Consider the following 25,766-nt stretch of genomic DNA (forward strand, 5'->3'; position numbering starts at 1 on the left):
TTTGACATCCTTAATACCTTGATCATCATTTCCTATTATTATAATATCGTCAACATAGACAAGAATGATGATAGTGTGTGTGTGATTGTGTTTAACAAACATAGAGGAGTCAAAATCACATTTAGTAAAACCAATTTTTAATAGAAAGAGGCTTAGTTTGGCATACCATGCTCTCGGAGATTGTTTAAGCCCATAGATGGCCTTTTTTAGCTTACATACCAGGGAAGCATCTATGGCTGATTTGTGGCCAAGGGGGAGAGTCATATAAACTACTTCTTCTAGGTTTCCTTGTAAGAAGGCGTTCTTAACATCCATTTGGAATAGGCTCCACCCTTGATTAGTTGCACCTGAGAGAAGGATTCTGACAGTGTTCATTTTGGCAACCGGAGCAAACGTCTCCTGGTAATCAACTCCGTAAGTTTGAGTGAAGCCTCTGGCGACAAGTCTGGCCTTGTATCTCTCAATGGTCCCATCACTATTATACTTTATTTTGTATATCCATTTGCATCCAACGGGTTTTTTATTTGCAGGAAGAGGTACAATATCCCAAGTGTTATTCTTTTCTAACGCTTGAAGTTCTTCTTTCATAGCCCTACACCATTTGATATTGGTATTGGCTTCGTAAAAGTTGGTTGGCTCAAGATGAGATGAGATCTGGCTTAAGTAGCTACGGTATTGGCTTGATATGGTGTCATAGGAAATAAAACTTTGGATAGGATAAGATACCGAATGAGATACATAATCTCTTAATTTCAGGGGGGGCGAGTTTGACGAGTGGACCTTCTCAAGGTGATTGCTTCCTCCTGAGGTTAAGGTTGGATTTTAGAGATTGTATCTCCAATTGTATTGTCTCCCCCTAAAGGAATTGACCTTGAGACTGGGGACGGCTCCCCCTGTAGAAAATCCTGAGTAGGGCTGCTAAGATAAAAATCAGAGTTATGCGGAAATACTAGTGGGCAAGGCCCATGAGGATTACCATGATTTCGAGTGGTGTAATAAGGAACTGTCTCAAGAAATGAGACATCGCGAGAGATGTAGGTTTTATGAGTATAGGGGTCATAACATTTATATCCTTTTTTAGTGGAAGAATATCCTAAAAATAGGGTTTTGATGGTTGATGTGAACATAACAAACATAGCCAAAGACCCTCAGGTGACTCAAATCAATTTTCCTACCTTTGAAAACCTCAAGGGGACTCATATGCTTTAAAATGGCAGTGGGGAGTCTATTAATCAGGTAGGCAGCAGTTAAAAGGGCATCTGACCAAAAAATCGATGGGACATTATTCTGAAAAAGGAGAGTACGAACGACATTGAGAAGGTGTCTATTTTTACGTTCAGAAATACCATTTTGTTCAGGAGTATTGATACAAGTGGTTTGATGAACAATCCCTTTTTGTTTAAAGAATGTAGAAAAATTTTGGTTTATGTACTCTGTGCCGTTGTCGGAGCGAAAAAATTTTAAAGTAGCATTATATTGGTTTTGTATGAAATTATAGAATTCTTGGAAACGAGAAAAAACTTCATTTTTTCTTTTTAGTAAATACACCCAGGTAGTACGAGAATAATCGTCAATGAAAGTGATAAAATATTTAAAATGATTATAGGAAGTAACAGGGGCAGGTCCCCAAACATCAGAGTGAATTAAATCAAAAGCTTTTTCAGATACACTGAAGGATAAAGAAAAAGGTAATCGAGTGTGTTTAGAAAATTTACACGCATCGCAATTGCTGGAATTTAAGCTAAAATGAAATCATTTATTCAAAACATTGTCGGATGGATGCCCAAACCGCTGATGCATTAACATGCCTTGGTTAGGATTTGTTGACAAAAAACATTTCTTGGGTAGAGCATGAAGGTAGTAGAGGCCATTTTCTACTTTTCCCTCACCAATCGTCTTCCCGAAAATTCGATCTTGAAATATGACCGAGGTAGGTGAGAAGATAACATTGCAGTTTAAATCACAAGTAATTTTACCCACAGATAATAGATTAGATTTAAATTCAAGCAAATAAAAAATATTTTCAATGTAAGAGTTAAGTAAATTTGAAGTGCCATATCCCTGAATTTTGACTTTTTCTACATTGGCAACAGTCACATGGTGGGAATTGGAAACCAAATTAAGGTTTTTGAAGTTTTTTAGATCCCAGGTCATGTGATCTATTGCCCCTAAGTCAATAATCCAGGAATTTTGACAGGGTTTTGAAGAATTTTATAAGGAATTTAAAGCAGTTTGAACCGAACCTGACCCGTCGGGTTGAGTTGACCCGAACCCGTTGGGTTGGAGAACCAGGGCCTGTAATTGGGCCAACATTTCGGCCACTTGGGCCTGCTGCTTCTGCTGGGCCTATAGAGCCGGGTGGGCCTGTAGAGCCGGGTGGGCCTGGAGGGCCTAATGGGCTGGCTGGCTCTGCTGGGCCTGCTAGGCCTGATGAATCGGGTCGAATTTGAAAGAATTGGGTTGGGTCCAATTCGGTTGATCCGGGTCAGGTTGATGTAAACCTAGGGAGTCGGGTCGGGGCGTCATATAACTATCCGCATATGACGCCCAGCCCCCATAATCCCTCTTTTCCCTAGGGTTTTCTTCGGGCCTTCTTCTTCCTCCTCTTCTCGCCCCTTTGCCGCTCCCCCTGTCCCAACCTCGGGTTGGCTTGAGCTCCGGGTGTAGGTGCCAGCAACGAGCGCGATTGTGACCCTGCTTCTTGCAGTGGTCGCATCGCTCGCTCGTGCTCGCCCCTCCCCCAGTTTGGCTTCCTTTGGTGAGATTGGGGGGACGCGATGCAAAGGCTTGATTCTCCGCGAGTTCAAGAGAGGCCGAGGGATTCATTAGATTCCTTCGCGTCTCCTCACGCTGAACTGTTGCAATAATAGTGTCGATGTTCGGCAGTTTCGGGGACAAGAGGATTTGAGACCTCAAGCTCTCGTAGCTTCAGTCCAATCCTCCCAGGTAAGTAAATACGAGGTCATTTTCAGCTCATTTTTGAATTTTTGTTGCGTCTATTGAAGGAGGTAAGTAATTCTGAAGCTCTTCCTATCTCGTTAATATTTCTGTGGCATATTGCGAGCTTGATTTTGTGCCTTGTGTGATTCTGGCCAATTCCTGTTTAAGATTGAAAATATGAGCAAAATTTTGTTGATGGCCATATAGGCCTTTTACCTTGTCCCATATTGCTTTTGATGATTCCAGCAACATACAGAGCCTGGAAATTTGGGGCTCCATAGTGCTGGTAAGCAACGACATTTGGTCTTCTGGTCTAGTAGGTTTGGGTTTGGGTTTAGTCCCTGTTATGAACCCTAATCTCCTTCTGCCACTAAGCCCTATGTAGACGGATTTTGACCACTCGAAGTAATTTTGATTACCTTTCAAGATTATATTGGTCAATCTGTTATCATTTTGGGACATGATGATTTTCCAAAAAGGAATTGTGAGAATTTGGTTTTTGTTTGCTTTGATTGGTACTTCACAGGTTTGAATCCTGCTCTGATACCATGTAGAAAAATAGAAATGATGAATTTATTGATATGTAATTCTGATATTTTACAATTGATTATGTTGGTATTTATATGTACATGTCCAACGGTAGCCTATTCTACTTGGTTGCCTTGGTATTTCTGTCCAACGTCCCTTTCTTTTTCTGGGAAAGGTTGGAGCGGCCTTTCCCTGCCATAGGGATGGTTGCTCCCTTTCTTCAGGGCCTGTGATGAGCGCCTGCCGAGCTTCACTGTGCGGTGTCGAGCCATACTTGCTTTATTTCCTCTTTCAACACGAGGACCTATCAAGATGAATTAAGAAAGTAGCATCTTGAATTTCTTGAGCAGTAATTGGAGTTGTTAAGAAATTATTATCTTCCTCTAATACTCTAGGCTCCATGCTATCAGTAATTAGCTCAAATTTGAAGGATTTGATGAAGTAAACAAATCTTTGAAATAAGCTGCTGCAAGAGAAGCCATACCTTTATAATATGAAAATCCATTGATCTTAATCATTGATTAAACCCCTAACTTGGTTACTCAGACACCTCTAAGCCACCACTGCATGAAAGATACCTAAGTTTTTATCGCCAAGTCGAAACCATGAATGCCTTTGCTTTTTTAGCATAGTATTTTTCCTCATTGAGCAAGGCTTTCACAAGACTAGTTTCTAGCCCTTTGATTGAATTTCAATCTGTTACCATGAATGAATCTTGATCCATTCTATAGTAGCTTTAAAATCTCATTAATTTCCCTATTTGCATTCCTATAATTGATTCGATTTCATTTCCACTATGCCATACCTACATGCTTTCAATTTTGACATGAACTGAAAGGTTGGCGGCCCATGTTGACACAAATCCCATTTATCCTAAATGTCCCATTGATATCTTTGTAGCTTGTCCATATTTTCTCAAACCTAAAGAACTCCTTATGATGCCAAGTTTGAGGTTTCAATTATAGAATTAAAGGCTTATGATCCGACCCTAGATCCTAGAGATGAGTGATGCAAGCTTGAGGGAATATAATAGACCATTAAGTACTGATAAACCCCGATCAATATGTTCCTGAACATTTGCTACTCCAACTCTTCTATTTGTCCATGTATAAGCCACATTATGAAAAGGAATAACAATAAGTCCGAATTTAGAAATGAGCTGATTAAAACTATGATACTTACATCGTTGAAAATCTAATCCACTCTTTTTGTCAATAGGTGAGATCATAGCATTAAAATCACCAATCCATAAACAAGATTTGAGATTCATATCACAAACATATGAAAATAAAAATTACATTTGACTATTTTGAAAAGAAACTGAACCGTTGAGGTAGCATACAAGCAAGTCTCACATAATACCAAAATGAGACACTTTACAATGACAAAAAATATTCTAGCTTATGTAAAACCTGCACTGTCGTACTAACCCAAGCTAAAGCTATCTCACTTGAAAAACAAACAGGACCAATAACTTCATAGTTTGAGAAACCACAAGAGAACAAGATTTTTCTAACCTGGTGGTTAGCCTTTTTAATTTTACAAAGAAAGATAAAATTTGGGAAATAAGATTTAACCATCTCTTTCAAATGAAGAATTGTTAGAGGTTTCCAACTCAAGAGCTTCATATTAGAAATTGGCGCCAATTCAGACCTGCTTGTTGCACCTCCTTAGAATCATCAGTAGAAAAGCGACTATTATTAACCTTCGGTTAGTTGAACTAGTATTAAGTTTAACGTTTCACTTGTATAGTACTATTAGAGTAAATACGGAAGAAAAAGGTGATACATATATTCCAACATGGTGAGCTTGATGCTTCCATTTCCTTGTTGAACTGACCGTCTCCAAAATTTGAAGCGAATTATTATAGAAAATATCCTCAAATGGTAATGCCGTAGAAATGTCTACCTCTGAAGGTGCAAGGGAGTCTGCATTTCCTATAATATATGATAATTGATCTTCATTGCATAATAAATCCACCCCAGAATCAGTAATAATCGCCATTTGTCCACCAAAATTACCACCTAGGAGTAGGACACTAGGTTGAGTGAAAAACAATGCGACTGTAGCACCAGCTAAAATCTTTGTATAATCCTTATTATCCTTGAGATGAAATAAGAAAAGAACTTTCCTAAGCTTAGTTATCGAAAGAGGATAAGTTAATTTCCATTCAGCGTTTCATAACTTCCTGATTACATGAGTACTAAAGGTTTTAGTGGAACAAACTTTACCAACTAGCTCGGAAAATAGAGTTTTTCCTTCTGAAACTTCAGGAGTTAAATCCAACACTAGATCCTCACATTTCAGTTGTTGAATTTGATGAGTCAATTCTTGCATGGTAATTTCACTAATGCTCATAGTGTTTTGAATGTGTTGTGGGAATGTAGAAAAATGAAGACAAAAAAAAAAAAAATGAGAAGGACAAAGTGTAGAAAAGTGATAAATTAAAAGAACCCAATAGATATATCTTTTATTTCTAACTCTAAAGTAAATATTAGAAGGTATATGAAAAGTCCTAGAATAAGATACGATGGATTATAACTCCGCTTCAGCTAGGAATTAACTCCCAACTAATATCATAACTTCTTTCTCATGATCATTGTCGAAACTTCTTTCTTATCACACTCTATTAACAGTAAATAATTTTTATGTTTGTTAGAAAAGTATAAAACTTAAATCATGGAGATAAAAACAAGAAAAAATAAAAATTACATATTACATAGGATAGTTAACTTTTTTTTTTTTAGTCTTATTGGGATATAAATCTCATGTACTTCGGTGGATAATGAATGAAATTTTACATTTTCGTTGTTAAAATGAAAATTACATTTAGAAAAGAAAATGAAGAAAAAATATAAAGTCAATAAGATAATGAACCGTATTGCCGTTGACGGTTGAAACACGTGATTACAAACAGACAAGAACAATCTAAGGACCCACGTTAGTGTGAAAGCTTATAAATTTGCATTTGGCCTTTTTCTTTTATGTGTACGGGGAAAAGACAGCTGCGCATAAATAAATACATTTCACACATCATGTTCTTGGCATCTTGCTTTGTTTAGGTTTGTCTAATTATTGCAGACGTCAGCACAACCACGTCATGCACTCCACCTGTTGCCTCCCCTAGAAAATTATCACTTGGGTTCATGAATTTACAGAAAATAATAAATTTCATCTGTATAAAATTATATTGTATGTTCAATCTCATTGGCGACTGTGTTTTGCAGAAGTATTTTTTTGAAAATAAATTTGTTTTTTTGAATTTAAAATTGTTTTGATAAAAAAGATAAATCTTGGAAATACATTTGTCGAAGATGCATAACAAATGGAGTCAACTTAAAAAATATTTGTAATAGATTTGAGGAATTCATATTAATCTCGAGCAGAGCTTAAAATAAAATAATATTTATGTGTACTAGAATAATTATGAAACTTAAACAATAGATTAAATATAAAAATATATGTCAATTTAATTCTTTAGTATATAATATATAATAACTTTTTAAATTTAACACAAGTTTAGAAATATAATAAATATAAATATTTATACTTATATTTCTAAAAATGAATTATTTACTTATTATATGCTAGATATTGAAAAAAAAACCTCTATATAAATATTAATAGCTGTGTATATTTTAGAAACTATAAGATTAATTAAGTAACAGAAATCTAATAATTAAAAAACTTAATCACTAAATAAAAAAAATTAAATTTATTAATTTTGACTCAGATATGTTCGAGTTTATGCATGAGCTTTCAAAACTCGGTTTGAGCTCAAACTCGTCTATTTGTTATAAATTTAAATTTGAAATTTTTAAAGTTTGATTTAATTTAGTTGATTTGTATTCTAAATTTGATAAAAATAATTTATAAAATTTATCTCTTAAACTTTTAGTATATGACTCAATAAAGTATAATAAAAATTAAAAAATTAGATAAAATAAAATTAGAAAATTAAAATTAAAAATTAAAAAATATTATTAATTTATTATTTAGTGATGAGATATAATTTATATTATTATTTAGAGGGACTAAACAGTTAATTTATTTTTACATACATAAATAAATCTTAAGCCACATAGAATAGAATAGATATAGAATAGAATAGTAATTCTTAAATAATAGAATAAACAGGAATACAATGGCTATTCTTAAATGATTTTGATTACATTCTTAATTTATGAATTTGAAATAATTAGTTTTAAATAAAATTATAATTAAATATTATATATATTAATATGTATATAATGGTAGGTGGCGGCTGTGGTGGATATTAAATGGTATTGCATACTGATAATTAAAAATAATGCTAAATAATTTAAAATATATAACTAAGAATATATTTGTATTCCTGTTCTTTAATTTATCATGAAACAGATATTCTACAAAATAGAAAAATAAGTATTCCTTGTTTAACTTTGTACTGAAATTTTAAAATTATTATTCTATTTCTTAATGTTTTCAGGAATCAAACATAGCTTTAAAAGGGTCACAATAGATTATCTCAATTAGCAAGTCTAGAAACAAATTGTAAAATATTATGAAAAAAGAAGAAGGTTTTAAATCTTCCGGGAAACTCGCTCGAAAGTTTTGCGCGTTATGATAAAACGAGTAGAAGCCACAGGTGATGACTTTCAACATGCTCTAATCACACGTGAATTTATAAACTTCAATGATTATAATTAATCAACTAATTCAAAACAATTATATAAACAGTTTTGTCAACTGCTGCATGCTCATCTTGATAATGATGGATATCCAGATGGTGGGAAACAAGTGGCTTTTACAACCTTGGATTGCCTATAATATCATGTAATATGAATTTGGCCTAAAGGAAATTTTAAAACAAAAGAAGTAAAAGAAAAGACCAACTACAATGTAAACACCATCAAAATATAGGGCTGTAATGATTTAACATCTAATACGCTATTAAAGTTTGACTCTGTATATTTTAAAAAAGTTAACACTCATTTATTTACTAACACTCATTTAATAAAAAGTTAAATTTAAACTAGAAAATGCAAGCCAACTTATTCACAGGCTATTGAACTAACTCATAATAAATACTATTAATTATTTGACATATAATTTTTAAGTTTATGTTTTTATTTATCATAGGTATAGAATGTCTATTAAATTTATTTGCTAAAATAAAAATTAGATGTATCATGATTTTTGTAATAAGCATATTTAATAGATTGATGAATAGTTTAAATTTTAACTTATAATTTTCAAGATTGTTTAGACCCAATTACTTCTTTGCACTCATGGGTTACAAAGAATATAATGAATTTGAATTGAGCTTGGTTTAATAATAAATAAGTCAAGACCAAACTAGCAAAATTACAATTGGACTCGAACTAATTACAACTCTGCAAATAAAGTATTAAAGATTATATATTTCTTATTTTTTAATTAACTATTTATCAAAGACCTAACATGATGTGAATCGAATAGTATCTTTTAATATATTTCTCATTATTAAAGTAACAAATTTCAATTAATATTGATAAATTATCAATATTGGGTTTGAACTCGAATTCTTCTTATTGTCATCAAGGGCTAAATATATCATTTCTTTCATATTTTCAATAGGTTGTTTCCATCAAGAGATAATTTCAATCATAAGATTCTTTGTAGAGTATATACACACGCTAAACTTTTAATCAAATTTGGTGAACAGAAAAAAAAAGTTATAATTTTAGTGAAATAATGAATAATATTGCTAGTTTAAAAAAGAGTCTGGGTTTCTCTCTTTGATAAAAAGAAAGTATGGGTATATCTAGTTGCATGAGTTATCTACCATTTTCGTGTTAATTTAGTATTTCTTTTGTAGGGATTGAAATTCAAATGCTAAATACATAATTTCTGGTGGCAAATACATGCAACACATAACAAAGAGCACAAAAAGTGAAATTTGCAACTTGGCAAAATGATCTAGTCTACCCTGAACTTTTACTAATTTTTCAAATATACTCTGACTTTTTAATTGTCATTCTAGTCCATCATGTTTGCGTTCTTTGTCAAATATACCCAAGGTTCATGAGGCGTGTGCCTATGCGGACTTGGCTTGCTTACATGTAATGATTTTAGTGAGGCTGGAAGCCAGCCTAGCACATTGAAACGCATCGTTTCATTTTGTTGAGCTTTATTAGTTATAAAACAAAAGAAATGGGGAAAATAGTGTCGTTCATTCGCTATCCCATTTCTTCTCCATCTAGGATTTCAACCCTATTATAAAATCAAAACAATTTCCAGGATCAACACTCAAAATCTTCAGAATTCTGAGATCACTAGCAGTAGAAAATGCAATCCGCAGCTTCATCCTCATCAATTGAGGGTTCTTTTGGTGCTTATATATCTGGAAATGAGGTTCGAAATTGTGAACATGGTAGACCGGCGAAATTGATGATTTCAAGGACACAGACTAACCTAGAGCGTAAGTTTTGGGGGTGTTCTTTCACTGAGATACGAATAAATATGTCTTAATAAGGTAATGAACTTAATCTTACGTGACTAACGGTGTCTAATGTGTGTGTTTTGATATATTGTATAGGGACGAAGTTGTGATTTTTTAGATGGCACGATAATTAGGTGAATGAGAGGACCCTCTTATTCTTGAATGAACTAAGGCACCTAAACCACAATTTGGAGATAGTTGACAAAGAACTAAACATTGAAGTAATAAATGATCGCATTAGGTTGCTTGAAAGGAAAAATAGAATACTGTAAGAAAAGCTTCAAAAGATGCATGACACCATAGAAGAGATAAAGGCCAAGAAGAACAAAGACTTAGAAAAGATGAAGTGCAAAATAACTGAGGAACTCGAGAATTTGAAGGGTGGTGTGAGTTTTTATAAGGTAGGATTTTTTGGTATGGTTAGGGTGTTGATTTACAAGATGTGCAGATCTTAAAGGTGTTTTGCATAAGGTGGGATTTTTATCTTAAGGGCTACATAAAGGGGTTCAATGGAACTCCGTAGTGTAGGTGTAAAGTTTGTATAATTCTATTAGTTTTAGTCAGACTTCTGTAAGCAATTTATTGATATTAAACTTATTTTAATCCAATGCAATAAAAGTGATGTCCTTTTGCTCCAATTAATTTATGATAATGAATGTGCAACAAAGAATGACTTAATAAGTTGTGCTAACAAGAAACATATGGAGTCAACATTAACAAATGAAGACATTACATAAAAAAGCTACAATAAACATATGGAGCCAACATTAATAATAAAGTCAATACATTAAAAATTAAATGTTGCTGCATACGAAGTCAATACATAACAAACTTATAATGTCATCTTGCAGAACAAAAGTGCAAAGTTATTGATAAGTGTCACTTTAAGAGCACTTGTAAAATCAAATTAAGACTACCTTGATATCTATGAACTTTCCAAAAAACAATTCCCATCACAAAAATAATACTAACAAAAAGCAGGCAAACAAAACCAAAAGACACTCATGGCAACTTCTTATACTTCTAGGTTGGCTTCGGCGAAACATGTTGTCCTTCATGAAGTTGTAGAGTTGTATTAAGATTTATCTTTTTTGCTGTTATTTGGAAGGAGGCTCTAACCTTTTCTTTCCCTTTTAATTGAGTCGTCGCATTACTTTATGACAATCTTGGATTCAACCCCTCTTTCTCCACATACATAGATATTGTTGAGCTTTGGCTAGTTGTGACTCTTTTCTATATAGTCTTGCTCCCACTAGCTGCAATAGATTTTTTAGAATTATGATTAGATGAGAATTCTGGTCTCTTGCTGGTTCTCCTTGCTGTTGCTGCTGATTGTGAAACACTACTAATATACCTTACCTTTTGTTCTCTAGGCATTTGTATCATTTCTCTATTAGAATGTTACAGAATCACATAAGCAAATTGGTAATACATAGAAAGGGAATAGTTTAGTAGTTACCTTGAAATATGTATTGCCTGTTTCTGTTGATATATTAAGGTCATACCCTTTCCTTTCCTATGGAGTTGCAATAGGATATATTTAAGGAAAAGTTTATAATGAATATACAACTCATGCATTAAAAGTTAATTATATGATATAACTCTCTTGCCCTAGTTTATTTTGATGTTGAACTACCAGGTTTTGTCCTACTTTGAGACATTGATGGATTTTGAGATACATTGTATTGAGTTGTTTGCTGACATCTAGTTCTTCTCCTACTTTTCTATAATAGATAAAAAGTACAATCATTATAACATATACTCAACTTTCAAATAATAATTATATCATATAAAAGAGATAGGTTACTTGGTTAGTTGGTTCATTCCTTGGTGGGGGTGGATTATCCTTCCTTGGACAGCCTCTCTTATTGTGTCCATACTCATAATATATTTTACATTGAATTCTTTGCCCATGTCTACCTAACTTGTGAGGATCCCTTTTCTTTTCATCAGCTTCTTTCCTCCTGTTTCTCTTCTATTGACCAGGCATCCTCTTGAAAGGTGGTGGATGTACAGGAGCTTCAGAAATTTCTTCCACATCTTTGGCCCATCTAATGGTTCAAGTGCATAATAATATACTTTCAAATACGTGTCCTTTTTAAAGCACTCATCCATCTAATCATCAGCATTGTGCCGAAACTAATGAATGCTGGAAATTGCATGTGTGCAAGGAATTCCAGTGAGTTGCCAAACTCCGCAGGTGTAAGTCCTCTCTGGTATTGACACCACAAACTGATCATCAAATACTTTTTACCTGGAATTTATCATTCAAAGCAGGTTTTGGTATGCAATGCCTCGTCTCCCACTTTAATTTCTCTACGTTTGTTCTAATCCTTGGGCAAAGGACATCAACATTATTTTTCTTCAAATCTGTCTTTATCTTCATTCTTTCCATAAGTGCTCCTCTTATCTCCTCTAACATGTCGATGATATGCATTGTCTGTGTTTTGCATATCCAACCATTAAATGTTTCAGCAATATTGTTATCAACATTGTCACATTTAGGCAATATGGAGATATAACTTTTGTAGAACACCTTAGGGTCTCTAGAAATGAATCCTTCAGCAGCTTCAGGGTCAGCTTCTCTTAAGTTTTGTATTTCAGCAACAAATTGTGCTTCATATGTTGAGTACACTACTTTCCAAAATAATTCTTTCAGCTTAATTCCATTATGAACTTCTTCCAATTTGCATATATATGGCTTGCACAATTTCTAATCTTAGCATATGGCACCAATTCTTGCAAAACTTCATTAATCTCTATAAACAAATAATAGACGTTAGATGTTATACACTCATAAAAATAAAGAGGAATTGACAACAGCAATAAGCTTAGTAAGTTACCTTTTGCCGGTCACTTATAAAAGTCCACCTTATTCCACTATGAACTCTGAGATCATTAAGAAATCTAGTCAAGAACCATCGCCAACTTACTTCATTTCCAGCCAAAACAACTGCCCAATCAGCAAGGAACATTTGGTTCTCATCACAATCGATAGCACTCAATATAGCTAGGGCTGTAATCGAGTCGAGCCGAGCTGAATATCAACAAGTTCAGGCTTGGTTTGTTTAATTCTGGCAGAGGCTCGAGCTTGGCTCGTTTGAAAATAATTAGGCTTGTGAATAACTCGAGCTCGATTCACAACTAGCTCGGTTCAACGAATAGCTCGAGCTCAGTTCGAATTTGATTCATTAAGTGGTTCCATAATGAGAAAAGCTTGAGTTCAAGGTTATTAAAGCACAATTCAAGCTCGAGCTCGGTGTGACAGCCTGGCCTAGGAAGCGGTCCGACGAGGGCGGGAAGTAGACGTCAGGCATGAATAGGATACCTGGATAAAGAGCAGCTTCTGGCAGGCTTCTAGGATGGCGACACTTTAAGGTACGGGGGTACATGAATAAATCGAATTGTATATCGAAATAGGGCATGAATGATTGATAACATATATGTAAAGAGTTAGAACTAATCACATGAGGCACCTTTTGATTGTTTGGCTGTGGAGTTATAGGAACTCCAAAGTTAAATATAGTTGGTTGAGAGAAATTCCAAAATGGGTGACCTCCTAGGAAGTTCTTGAACCCGCCAAAAGGACAAAATCACGAGGCCGGTGGGGGCCAAAGCGGACAATATCTCATGTGATCTTGTTCCGGATTAAACATTTTTTAGTAATTAAATTGCAACATCTAAAAATATAGCAAAAAATGATGAAAGTATCAAATTTAGCAAAAAGAATAAAAAATATAAATTTGTAATAAAAATAATAAAAAAATCAGTTTCTAAAAATATAGCAAAGCATGCAAAATAAAATATTACTAAAACAACATGAATAATGAAAGTAAAGACCATTGGTGCATAAAAATTGCGAGAAGATCATACTAAACATATCACAAGTCTGTGTTAACTTGAAAAAGTATATAAACCAGCCCCACTATTTCATTTTCTAATGGCACTCACCTTTTAATAAAAAATATTTATAAAATTTAAAATAAATTTTAAAATATAAAATAGTCGAAATATGATATAATAAAATAGCTAAAACTTTTTCATAATAATATAGTAACTTATATAAATTACAGTTTTAATTTAATTTAGCTTAGTTTTCAATTTGATTACCATTTATAAATATAAACGTAAATTCAATCCAAAGTTTTAATTAAATTAAGATTTTTTAAAAGAAACCGTATGATCCAACACTAGCACTCCACTCTATATTGACTCCAAGATTCGAGTTAGACAAATATGAGATATCTAAGAAGCGAAGAACATGATATTGAAAAGAAAATACTTTTTATTAAGGTTAAGATATATAAGGTTTCATAGTAATGGCAATACCACTGACTATATTTATTTAGATACAATGTTTAATTTTTTTCTATGCTAGTGCCTGGTTAGTCATGACCTATTATATACTAATTAAGGTTTTAATAATAAATAATTTCTTAATTAAATTAGTATAATTAGAGGATGCATTTAGAATATTTTTACCCTCGTAAAAATATAATTAAATTTTGTAATACATAATAATTTATAAGTAAAATAAAAATTGTATTAATAAGTTTATTTTATTTTATCCAATTTAAAAAACACTCATTTTATTAAATTGTTATAGAATATATCTATTTATTATTTATTATTTTTAATTCTTACTAATAATAATAGCTACATTTAATGTTGTAGTTATATTATTATTATTATTTTGAATTGAACTCGAGCCTATAAACGAGCTTGCTCATGAGCCTGCTTGTCGAGCTTATAAATAAGTATGTTCACAAACTTTACAAAAATGAGTAAGATCATAAACATGTTCGCTAGCTTTACAAATGAATCGAGCTCGAGTATCGAGTTCACGAGCTAGTAAACAAGCAGGTTCACAAGCTAACGAACCAAACTCTATCAAGCTTGAGCTCGACTCGATAAAATTATCTAGTTCAAAATTGAGCTCGAGCTCGACTCGTTTAAATTAATGAACGACCTCGAACGAGCTTTTTATCGATCCAAGCTCTGAATAGTTCGCAAGACGTTTGGTTCATTTACAACCTTAAATATAGCATCCCTAAGGATAGTTTTTAGAAATGCACCATCTAAAGAAAATAACAGGTCTGCAACCTTCCATGAACTCTTTTCTTAGCCCATTGAAACAAATATATAGACCTCCAAATACTGTTTTGTTGTCCTTCATGTTACATTCAAGCTCAAAACAACCTTTTCTGTCAACCGTCTTCAATTCATGCACATAAGACCTCAATCTTGTATAATGAGCCTCCACTGGTCCTCTCAGCTTTTCAAGTGCCAATTTCTTAGCCCTATAGCATGAAGTAGTTGAAACCTTTAATGCATATCTTGACATCAAATCAGCTTCCATTTCAGCAATAGAGTATGTTGCTTTTTTCTTAAATTCATTCGAGAACTCTTATACAAGCCATTTTGTAGTGGCCATCTTGTTCTTTTGCACCCTTGCAAAGTTGTAATTAGGTCTAACAGCCCAAACAATGAAAGTCTTCTCACCAGAAATACTAGACGCATACACCCTCCACATGCAATGCCCCTTATATTTAGCTTCCATCCTTTCCTAACATGTTCTTTTTCACCACACATGATAGCCATTTGCAATGGCATAATTCTGTATTGTTGTTCTAAACTAGCTTGCATTTGTAAATATCAAACCAGTAACCCACTTCAGTTCTGCATGATTACATTTTGGATTATAAACTATCTTTTCTCCCTCCTCTTTTTTCTAACCTCTATGTCATCTTCATCACTCAAAATAGGAATTTCTATTTCCTTATCACTGTTTGGGTACTCAGAATGATACCCACTACTATTCACTCCCATTGCCATCATTTCTAAAACTACTACCAGCTCCCATTTTACCACTGACATCTCTAAAAGATTCCTTATCTAACTCTTATCCATACCCATTATCTATTAAAGTCTTCCTAAAAGTTTTTAAATTATGTTTTGCTATAATGTACTCCTCATCCACATCTGAGTCAAGTAAATCAGATGACAAATATCCTCATTATTACCTTCAGGCATATAGTCTTCATCATCACTCTCAGAATCAATAAGTTATTCAGTTTTAGCAAAACAGTCATTATCATTTGCATTTTCTAACACAATATTATCATTTTCATCTTCAAATTCGTTCTTAGGTTCATTTTCAATCTTAGCATTACCATTAACATTTTCAAACACAGCATCAACAAGTTCATCTACACACTCATACTCAGGTTCATTATCAAACATAGCTGCAATATCATGATAAGACTCTATAAACTCAGTTTCATCTTACAAGACTCTTGACTTATGGTTACAGCTTCAGCATATACTTTTAGGAACCCATAATCCAAACCTTCAACAAACATTTTTTTGCATTCTTCTTCAGTTTTCACAAACACCAATCCTAAGCCCTTCCCTACTGGATTCCATCTTCTAGGGGGTCATAAGCTATACTCAAGAAATTGGTATACCCTAAGTTTTTAAGTATCTTTTCTATAGAATCCATGGTTAACAAGCTTACATTATGTAATTTTTCATAATTTCCACCAATGTATCTTGCCACAAGTACACTAACTAAAGTCCCACCATGGTGCAATTCTACAGGTATACTACAAAAAATAATATTAAAAAGTCTATATTATAAATAGGTTTCACATAGTGCAATTAGGTCTTTCCCAAAAACTACGCTATACTGTTAAACAATGCAATTACCCTAACTTCGATTTTGCCTCAACCCTAATTTTTAATTAATTTATCAAATGTCATTCACAACCAAGATATTTTCTTATTACTCAATAGATTCGCCACATGCATTGCAGTACCCCTTACAGTTATTATAGAATACATACCTCTGTTGTTGTTTCTTCTTGGGAGCCATTTTCCTAGGGACCACAGGCAGTCATCGAGAAAGTTTATCTTGCAGCAAGAAGACAAGATTGGACCATTCTTTGCAGAAATATTTGAAATTTTCCTTTACCTTCTTCGGAAGTTACAATTGAAAGCTCCTCTTTAACATTTTTATTCAATTTACTAAATGAAACCCTAAAAGAGAATAATTGTGGATAGCGAATGAATCGCACCGTTTTCTCTATTTCTTTTGTTTTATAACTAACAAAGCTCAACAAAATAAAATGGTGCATCTCAATGTGCTATGCTGGCTTCTAGCCTTACTAAAATAATTACATGTTAGCAAGCCAACTCAGCATAGGCACACGCCTCATGAACCTTGGATATATTTGACAAAGAATACAAACATGATGGACTAGAATGACAAAATTAAAAAGTCATATATTTGAAAAATTAGTGAAAGTTCGATACAGACTATCGCATTTCACCTATTAAGGATAATCCCCTACCTCTTCCAGGAAAGAAAACATTTAAGGAGAGCCCAACTCATGGTGCTTTCCTCAAAAAAAAAAAAAACAAAAATTAAATAAATAAATAAAAATAAAAATAATAAAACTCCCGAACTCAAAGGGCAATGAATTGGTGCTTGGATCACAATATTCTGGACGGAGCCTGTAAGAGAATGTCATTATGTCCACGTCACACTCTATTTATACTTTTAATAATTATTATTGTTTATTTATTGATAGAATGCCATTTTTATATATTCAAGGATAATATGTAAATTAACTTAGATTACCGTAAAAGAAGTAGACTCTTCCTTTTTATTTTTATTTTTTGATTTTATTAGTATTTCTATAAGAGCTTGATTAAGTATGAGAGTCTAATAGCTCAAATTCAGCATCCCTTTTAACTATTTTTCTTTATTTTACGGATTCTTACCAAAGTGAATTTAATAATATCTTTGAAATTGATTTGAATTTAAATTTTCTTCATCAATGAATTTAATAATATCTTTGAAATTGATTTGAATTTAAATTTTCTTCATCAATCATCATTATTATAATTAAGAAATAATTATAAAAATAATGTGTAAATTTGTTAAAATTTGATAATTTTAAAAGTTGCAATATAATGTGTATTGTCGATTGATTATATATATATTAGATAACAACAGGTTACAGGTAATTCATATCAGTTTTTTTAAAAATAATTAAAATATATAGTACGTCAATTTATTAAAATTTAATAATTAAATACTTAAACTGTTAAAAATTATAATTGATATATAAAATTAAAAATTATTAATATTTAAATATATAAAAGCAGTCACTATATAAAAAAATTAATATAGATAAATTAAATCTTATTATATTTTTAAAGTAAAAAATAATATATATATTGAGGTTAAATATTTTATTTAGACATTAAAAATCATAAAAATAGATTAAACAAATATAAACAAATATTGTACACGTCATAAGCAAAAGTATTTGGTAATCAACATTATAATTAGAATTATCGTTACATATTAATTCAGCTCCATTTTATTTTTTTTGTCAGTATTCAGCTCCAGTTGTGATGGAACTCAAAACCTATTTGTGGGTTATTACTAAGCCACTAGTCGTCACTACCACCTGTTTATGTTGTTGTTGCTTGTCCCTTTGACCCATCTCATTTCTCTTTATAAAGTCTCCTCGTTCATATCTTCCCAGCCAAATATAAAACTTCTCGACAGATTGGCCCAGTAAGAAGAGCAAAGAACATCTTTAAGAGCCATTTTCTTTGCACCTTCTATTTCTGGGTCCTCGTCTCATTTCTCACACAAAAAAAAAAGGGAAAAGAACATCCAAACGGATCCATCCTTCAAGGTGAAGAGTAGCTATCAATAATTTCAACACGTTTCATTTCCGAACTGCTGCTTGGTATAAGTAAGTGCTGAGTGCTTGACTACTTCCTATAAGGATAAGATAAACACTCTCTAAAACAATGGTAAGAGGCCCTTTCATTGACAAGAATGGACTCAAGAAAGGAGCATGGAGTCGAGAAGAAGACGATAAGTTAAGAGCATATATACTGAAATATGGCCATTGGAACTGGCGTGAACTTCCAAAGTTTGCAGGTAGAGAACAATCGCACTGCAGATCTACTAAACAAATCCAAAATTTTGCATATGTAGTTATGAGTAATTAGACCTAACATAAAAGAGATCCTTATTGGGTTCTGATGTGCTTCATTTACAGGATTATCAAGATGTGGCAAGAGCTGCAGACTACGATGGATGAACTACCTTCGGCCGGGTGTAAAACATGGAAACTACTCGAAAGAAGAAGAGACTTTGACAATTAAATTGCATGAACAATTTGGAAATAAGTAAGTACTTTGTTTCTTTCCCAACATCGGTCGACAGACTCAAAATCTCACTTCGCACTGTGCTGACCTCTTAAATGATTTTTCTATTAACAGATGGTCGAAAATAGCTGCACAATTACCGGGAAGAACAGATAATGAAGTCAAAAACTACTGGCACACTCATCTAAAGAAGAGAACACAGAGAACCCAAAGCAAATCTGGTTCCAAAGAGCAACACCCTGTGAAGCAATTAACTGAAATTACTCCACAATCTGACATATATGAAGTTGAGAGTTTTTTCACAGATGCTCCTCACCCAATACTGGAAAGCTACCCCTTATCCCCTGCAACGTCTTGTTCTAGTGGATTTTCCCAGTTGACCTGTGAATCTGCTGCGGTTACTTTATCTAATACAGGTACAAGTTCGAACTGTTTTGCAGAAGATTGCCTCAGTTCACTTGAGATAACCGAAAGTGCGAGTGGAGATTTCTGGACCCAACCATTTCTAACTGACAAAGATGGTTATATATTTCCTTTGCTGGAGGAGGGACTTCTATTTCCTTATTTTTCATGCTAGCACTAGCTGTAGATCATCCAGGTTTTTTGGCACAGAAAGTAATGCAATTACTTTTCAGGAATGTAATAGCTTAAGAACATGTGTTATATACAATTGGTCTATTATTTCTGGGGCTGAAGTAATAATAATTGTAACATTCTTGGTATGTGCAATGTTCTGATGAAATTTTCCCATGTGTTTCTTTCCGTCGAATAGTCTTTAGCCTTTGTAGCCGATCCATTCCAGCCAGGAAATGAAACACCTTTATTTTGTATAAGCCATCATCAAACCGAAGGGTCAATATTGGATTGAAATTGTCACTCTGATCGAAATTAATGCAATGAATTGGAATAAAAGCAACTTAAAAACTAATTATAATAACTTTAATAGTTCAATTTATGCAACTCTTAAATTATATTGTTAAATTCTTTCATTCATTTTCAAGATTAGAAATAAAATCCCTTTCCTCTTTAAAAAAAATATCCTATCACCTATCAATAGAATTAAATTGAAATGTTGTTTAAATTTATTTGATGGAACTGTATAATATGTGTGTATATACTTTAGAATATAAAAATTTATAGTATTGAAATTTGATGGTCCAAAATTACTTTATAACATATACATACATATATATATATATACCAATATGTAGATTAACAAGTTTCTGACTAACAAGTTTCTGATGTGCAGGATCCTCAGTCGAGCTAAACACAGAGCATACACTTGTTAGATCTTAAATAAAATGAAAATAAGATAATAAAATAACAATTTGTTATTGATAGATGAACAAATATACAAATTTTGAAAAAATAAAAGTAGAATAAAGCTTTTGAAGAAGATCTTTTTTATTTGGAATGGGGTATCTAATCCACTTTAGAGCTTTATTCAAAGGTTTGTAGTTAATCACCAACCTAGGTGTTCCTCTTTCCATCTCACTATTTTTGTTGACATAGAAGGCTGCACAACACCAGGGGGATCTGGATTTGGTAATCAAACCCTTTTGCTCTAAATCTTTTATTTCTATTCTACAATAGCTTTCTAGAGTTTTATTAATTTGGATGGGTCTTGCTTTGATGGGAATTTATTTATTACAAAAATCTTTTTCATATAGTAAATCTACCATATGCTGTTTTCTTTTCCAAAAAGCATTAGGAAGATCAGAACAAACTTCTTTTTCAATCTTTTTTTGCAAATCAGAAATTTTTCTTTGGACAAACTCATTTTTCATTTGACTTTGGATTCTTTTCAAACCCATATCTTGTTTTAGGTGGAAAAGCTGGGTTTATTTTCCTTTAATCAAAGCATTTATCTCAAAATTATAAATTGAGTGAGCTTTTATAAGATTGAGATTTCTCTTCTTGGATTTTTCTATAAAAGGAAAAACAATCTTTGAATCTTTAGCTTTAAAAATGATACCAGCAGTAGTTAATTTGAAAGGAGTAATTAAATTGATAAAAGGAGTCTCCAAAATAACTGTTTGCTGTAAATCCTTTGTAAGAATAAAAACATTTTTTAGAGCAATATTGTTGTTCAGAATTGCAGCTTCGGTTTTCCCCGCAATTCTGATCTTTGAACTGTTGGCTAAGGTGAGCCTTTCTTTTGTTTCTTGATGATACCTTTTAGGAACCAGCTCATAATTGATATAGTTGAGGTCTGCTCCTGTATCAAATAAGACTATAGTTTCTATTTGGAAATCACTAGAGAAAATGAGTTTTATCTGCATCAAATATTTTCTTGAGGTAATTTCTTTTAAAACATTAATGAAGTTTTCTGGAACATTTTCAGAAACTTCAAGATTTTGAAAATCATTTTCTTCTTCAGAATCAGAATCACTATTCTATTTAAGAATCAAGCTTTGGAGCAAAACAGAATCATTTTGTTGTTTTTCTTTCAAATCTTTGACCTCTGTTTTGATAGCTTTGATTTCTTTTTGAAGTTCTTGAACGGTAGGGAGAGAATTTTTTAACTTTTTTTCTTTATACAAGATCATAGTAAGATCATAGATGTTCTTACTAGAGGAAAGGACAAGGGTTTCAGTTTTTATAATTTTTTTCAAAGGGTCATTAATATGCTTGACGGCTTCAAGAAGAGCTTCTTGTTGCCTAGTGAGCATATTAATATTCTTTGGAATATCATCAGAATCTGATTCAGAATAATCAGATGAAGTTTTAATTTCATCAATTTGAAACTCTTCCTCACTATTCAAAAATTCTGATTTAGAGGAATCAACAAGAAGGGTTGAAATTTTGCTCTAAATTTCTTCTTCTATTTGGAGCTCATGAAGTTTTTTGGAAAACTTGCAATATTTTGAAGTGTGACCCTTTTTCCCACATATGTAGCAAGCAATTTTGCTAAAATCTTTTTCGAAATTTTTTTTGAAAATTTTGAAGAGGATGACTTTTTGTAGAAATTCTCTTTGTTTTTGGGAGCTTTCCTATTTTTGAAAAAATGTTTTTTTTAAAGATTTAGGAAAATCTTTTTTGCATTTCCTTTGCAGGTAGGGGAAGGTTCTATGAGATTATACTCAAACTGGTTGCAAAAACTACTTGGTTCTTGCCTAGTCTTCTTCATTTCCCATTTAAGTTGTCTTTGGAGTTTAAGGTCATGACAAATCTTCAATCCTTCTTTCTGGGTAAGGCTAACTAATTCACCATAAGTGTAGAAATCATAAGGGATTTGGCCATTATGGGCTTCCCTTATGGTATTCCTAACCCTTTCACCTAGTGTCTTAGGTAAACCAGCTAAGAATTTTTCTTTCTAGAAAGGTTGGTTTGAATCTCCCCTAAGCATGACTCTGGTCAGGAAAGTATCTTTATAAGCTTGGAAGTTGCTAAGCTTTTTACAGGTTAGATTACTGAGAAGCTCAACATTCTTATCTTTTAGAAGAGAAGGGTATCCTATGAAATGAAGGAAAATTGTCAATATTAAGGTTGACACAACATCCTCAATAGGATTTCCTAGCTCATCTAAGATGGGGGTCCCTTCTATAGTGGTTTGGATGGCACCTAGGATTTGGAGCTACTGTGCTTGTGTGAGATGGTAATCCCACCATCCTTTAAGCTGTCCAGAAAATCCAACTATAAGGAGTTCAACAATGGCTCTATCAGAGGTACTGCTTTTGGTTTTATAGGCATTGACTGCCATGGTCATCTGTTGTAAAAGACCAAGAATGTTGTATTCTGACATTCCATCTATATTTCATTCATAGACGAAAGAGGCATTGAATCTAGATTGGGTAAGGATTTTATTTTTATTTTCTATCCCTAGATCTGGGGCAGTATTCCTAGAAGTATGCCAGGTCAATCTAGGGGCTTGCCATCCCAATCTGTTGATGTTGGAAGATTTTTCAGTGACACTTTCAAGCTTTGAATCATTAGATTCATCGCATTGGGCTTGATCTATAGCACTGATATTCCTACTGCTTTGAGGAGCATTTGGTACTAAGTTTTTTGGAGAACTCAGAAGTGGCTAATTTGCTAAGCTGTTCCCTGACTGCTTTTGCAAACTCAGTTTGCTTCTGAAATTGGTCTTGACTACGCTTTGAGATTTGGTAGGGTTTGAAGAATGGATTTTTGAGCTTTTCTATTTGACTTATCTCTTTTGGATGACCAGTTTTGGGAATTGGAGAGGTGAAAACTGTAGAAGGCTTTTAAATTTGGCTTTCTATCCTAACAAGCTGCTTCCCTATTGTGTTAAGATAGGTATTCGAGAAATTGTTCTGCTGAACAATATTCTTGACATTTTTCTCAAGTTCTTCTCCTACTAATTTGTAAGGTGTGGCTTCTATTTCGTTTTCTCCATAAGGAATGGTTATTTTCCTAAGGGGAGGATGTTCAGACTGGATGGTTTGGTTTTCTCTGACCTTCCACTTTGGAGTCTTGTTCCTTACAGTAACAGGACTAATAAGTTTTTCTTTGAAAGGATAAAGAATACTGTTTTCTTTGCAATAAATCTGAGACCAATCAAAAAAATTGATTTGGATCTTGTTTTGTATGTAAAATTGGTAGTATCTTTCTTGGATACTGTCCTTTCCTTGTAAAAAATATTTAAAAAACCAAAGTTTTTTAGAATGGTTTTTCTTTGAATAGAAATCTTCATGTAAAAGCTTTTTATTGATTTGAAAATCTTTTGAAATCATGTTGACTTCTGCTTCTAGATTTTGAGTTATTGCAGATGGTGATGGTGAAGAGGGGGTAGAGACGGTCTCTATATCATCATCTTTCTTTGGTTCATTGTAAACGGGTCTAGGGATATTGCTTTGGTAATCAACATTTTGTAATATGGTGCTTGAGCTTGGTATATCAGATGTTGAAAATCTTGGTTGTGTTTGTGATAGGGTTGGCTCTTTGTAAAACAAAAGGTATTTTTAATACCCTTCCAATATCTATGGTTGAGGTTGAAGAGTCATCATCAGAAAATCTAGAAGAGGTTGATTTCCTGTTGAATGTAAGCTTTACTTTTCCATCTAGAAACTAGGTTATGTTTCTAAGATTTGTATTTGGCTCTGTTTGCTTTGGTGATTCAGGTTGAGTTGCACCTTCAAGGATCCATTCTTCTGGAAGAGTGATATTCTTCCGTTGAATGGTTTTTGGAATAGTTGCTTTGGATTTGGAAAGATCTGTTTTGAGGAATAAGGTTTCTCCTTTTAGTGAGCGGAGCTTGTGTTTCGAACCAAAAGTAGAAATCATGGCTTTGTAATGTATTTTGAAAATCAATGCTATCGGAATAGATCCTTCAAACATTTTATAATTATGTGTCTTTATTTGAAGAACAATGCTCTTTAATACATTTTTATCATTTAAAGAAATTGTAATGTTTGGAAAACAATTGAAAGAAATTAGTCCTTTGTAGAAATTTGTAAACCTAGCATCTCTAACGACTGCTAAGATGGAAGTGTCTAAACCTTCTCTAGTAAGGGGCTTTATTCCTACCTGGACAAGGCCTATATGAATGTACTTATAGTCTTTTTCTTTATGCTTCTAGAGGGTCTTTGGATTCAAAAGATAAACTTCTTCAAAAGGCTTTGAAATTTGAATATCTCTTTCTTCAGTTTTAATAGTAAAATCAGTTTTGAAGAGAGAAAACTTTGAAAACTCATCGATTTGCTTCTTTTGAATCCTGGGTATTTCCCAATCATCAATATGCTTTGAAAAATCTTCAATAGTGATTTCCTCACTATTTACTAGACCTTTAGACCTTGAAGACTCAGAGGTAGAAGAGTTTGAGAAAGAAGAAGATCTACAGAAAAAAAGGTTCTAAATTCATTTTAAAATAAATCAAGATAACTTTCTAAACAAACATGAACCAAGCCACCAGATTTGCTGCCCTTACACCAGACGGGACTTACTACTGTGCATAAATGAACAACTTTGTTTATCACTGATATGATGCAGATTAAAATGATTTTAAAATCTCTTTTATGCAGATGATGTTTCTTCCTGGAACCCTATAGGCCCTGATACCAATATGTAGACTAATAAGTTTCTGACTAACAAGTTTCTGGTGTGCAGGATCCTCAGTCGAGGCAAGCACAGAGCATACACTTGTTAGATCTTAAATAAAATGAAAATAAGATAATAAAATAACAATTTATTATTGATAGATGAACAAATATACAAACTTTGAAATAAAAGCTTTAAAATGAAAGTTTCTGAAATTCCATGCTTACACTCAGCTGATCCATCTGCATTCAAAATTGTTGAAACTGATTCATCAAATTTAGGATATAGTGGAATTCTTAAGCAAGTTTAAAACAACAAAGAATGCATTGTCCAGTTTACTTTGGCACACTGGAATGATACACAAAAGAATTATTTAACTATTAAAAAAAGAAATTCTTTCGATAGTTTTGTGCATTTCAAAATTTCAAAGCGACCTTTTAAATCAAAAATTTGTTTTAAGGATTGATTGTAAATCCGCCAAAGAAGTTTTACAAAAAGATGTTCAAAATATAGCTTCAAAACAGATTTTTGCCAAGTGGCAAGCCATTCTCTCTGTTTTTGATTTTGAAATTGAATACATAAGAGGAGATTCGAATTCAATTCCAGACTTTCTAACCAGAGAGTTCCTTCAAAAACAGGA

The 25,766-nt window shown here is 32.9% G+C and overlaps 1 protein-coding gene across 1 annotated transcript; it reads left to right on the plus strand.

Moving 5' to 3' along the window:
• Positions 1-18,493: 18,493 nt before the first annotated feature.
• LOC8259926 (transcription factor MYB15) lies at positions 18,494-19,876 on the plus strand. Its single transcript, XM_015715567.3, has 3 exons — positions 18,494-18,896; positions 19,018-19,147; positions 19,241-19,876. The coding sequence occupies exons 1-3, from the start codon at positions 18,764-18,766 to the stop codon at positions 19,701-19,703; spliced, it is 726 nt and encodes a 241-aa protein (XP_015571053.1). The 5' UTR covers positions 18,494-18,763; the 3' UTR covers positions 19,704-19,876.
• Positions 19,877-25,766: the final 5,890 nt, after the last annotated feature.

This window comes from Ricinus communis, chromosome 7 (assembly GCF_019578655.1).
Source record: "Ricinus communis isolate WT05 ecotype wild-type chromosome 7, ASM1957865v1, whole genome shotgun sequence".
Classification (NCBI taxonomy): domain Eukaryota; kingdom Viridiplantae; phylum Streptophyta; class Magnoliopsida; order Malpighiales; family Euphorbiaceae; genus Ricinus; species Ricinus communis.

Excerpts from the sequence above, each read along its gene's own strand:
- LOC8259926 (XM_015715567.3), top strand. The coding sequence starts at position 18,764 with ATGGTAAGAGGCCCTTTCATTGACAAGAATGGACTCAAGAAAGGAGCA. Across the intron at positions 18,897-19,017 it reads TGAACTTCCAAAGTTTGCAG|GATTATCAAGATGTGGCAAG; the intron begins GTAGAGAACAAT and ends CTTCATTTACAG. Across the intron at positions 19,148-19,240 it reads CATGAACAATTTGGAAATAA|ATGGTCGAAAATAGCTGCAC; the intron begins GTAAGTACTTTG and ends TTCTATTAACAG.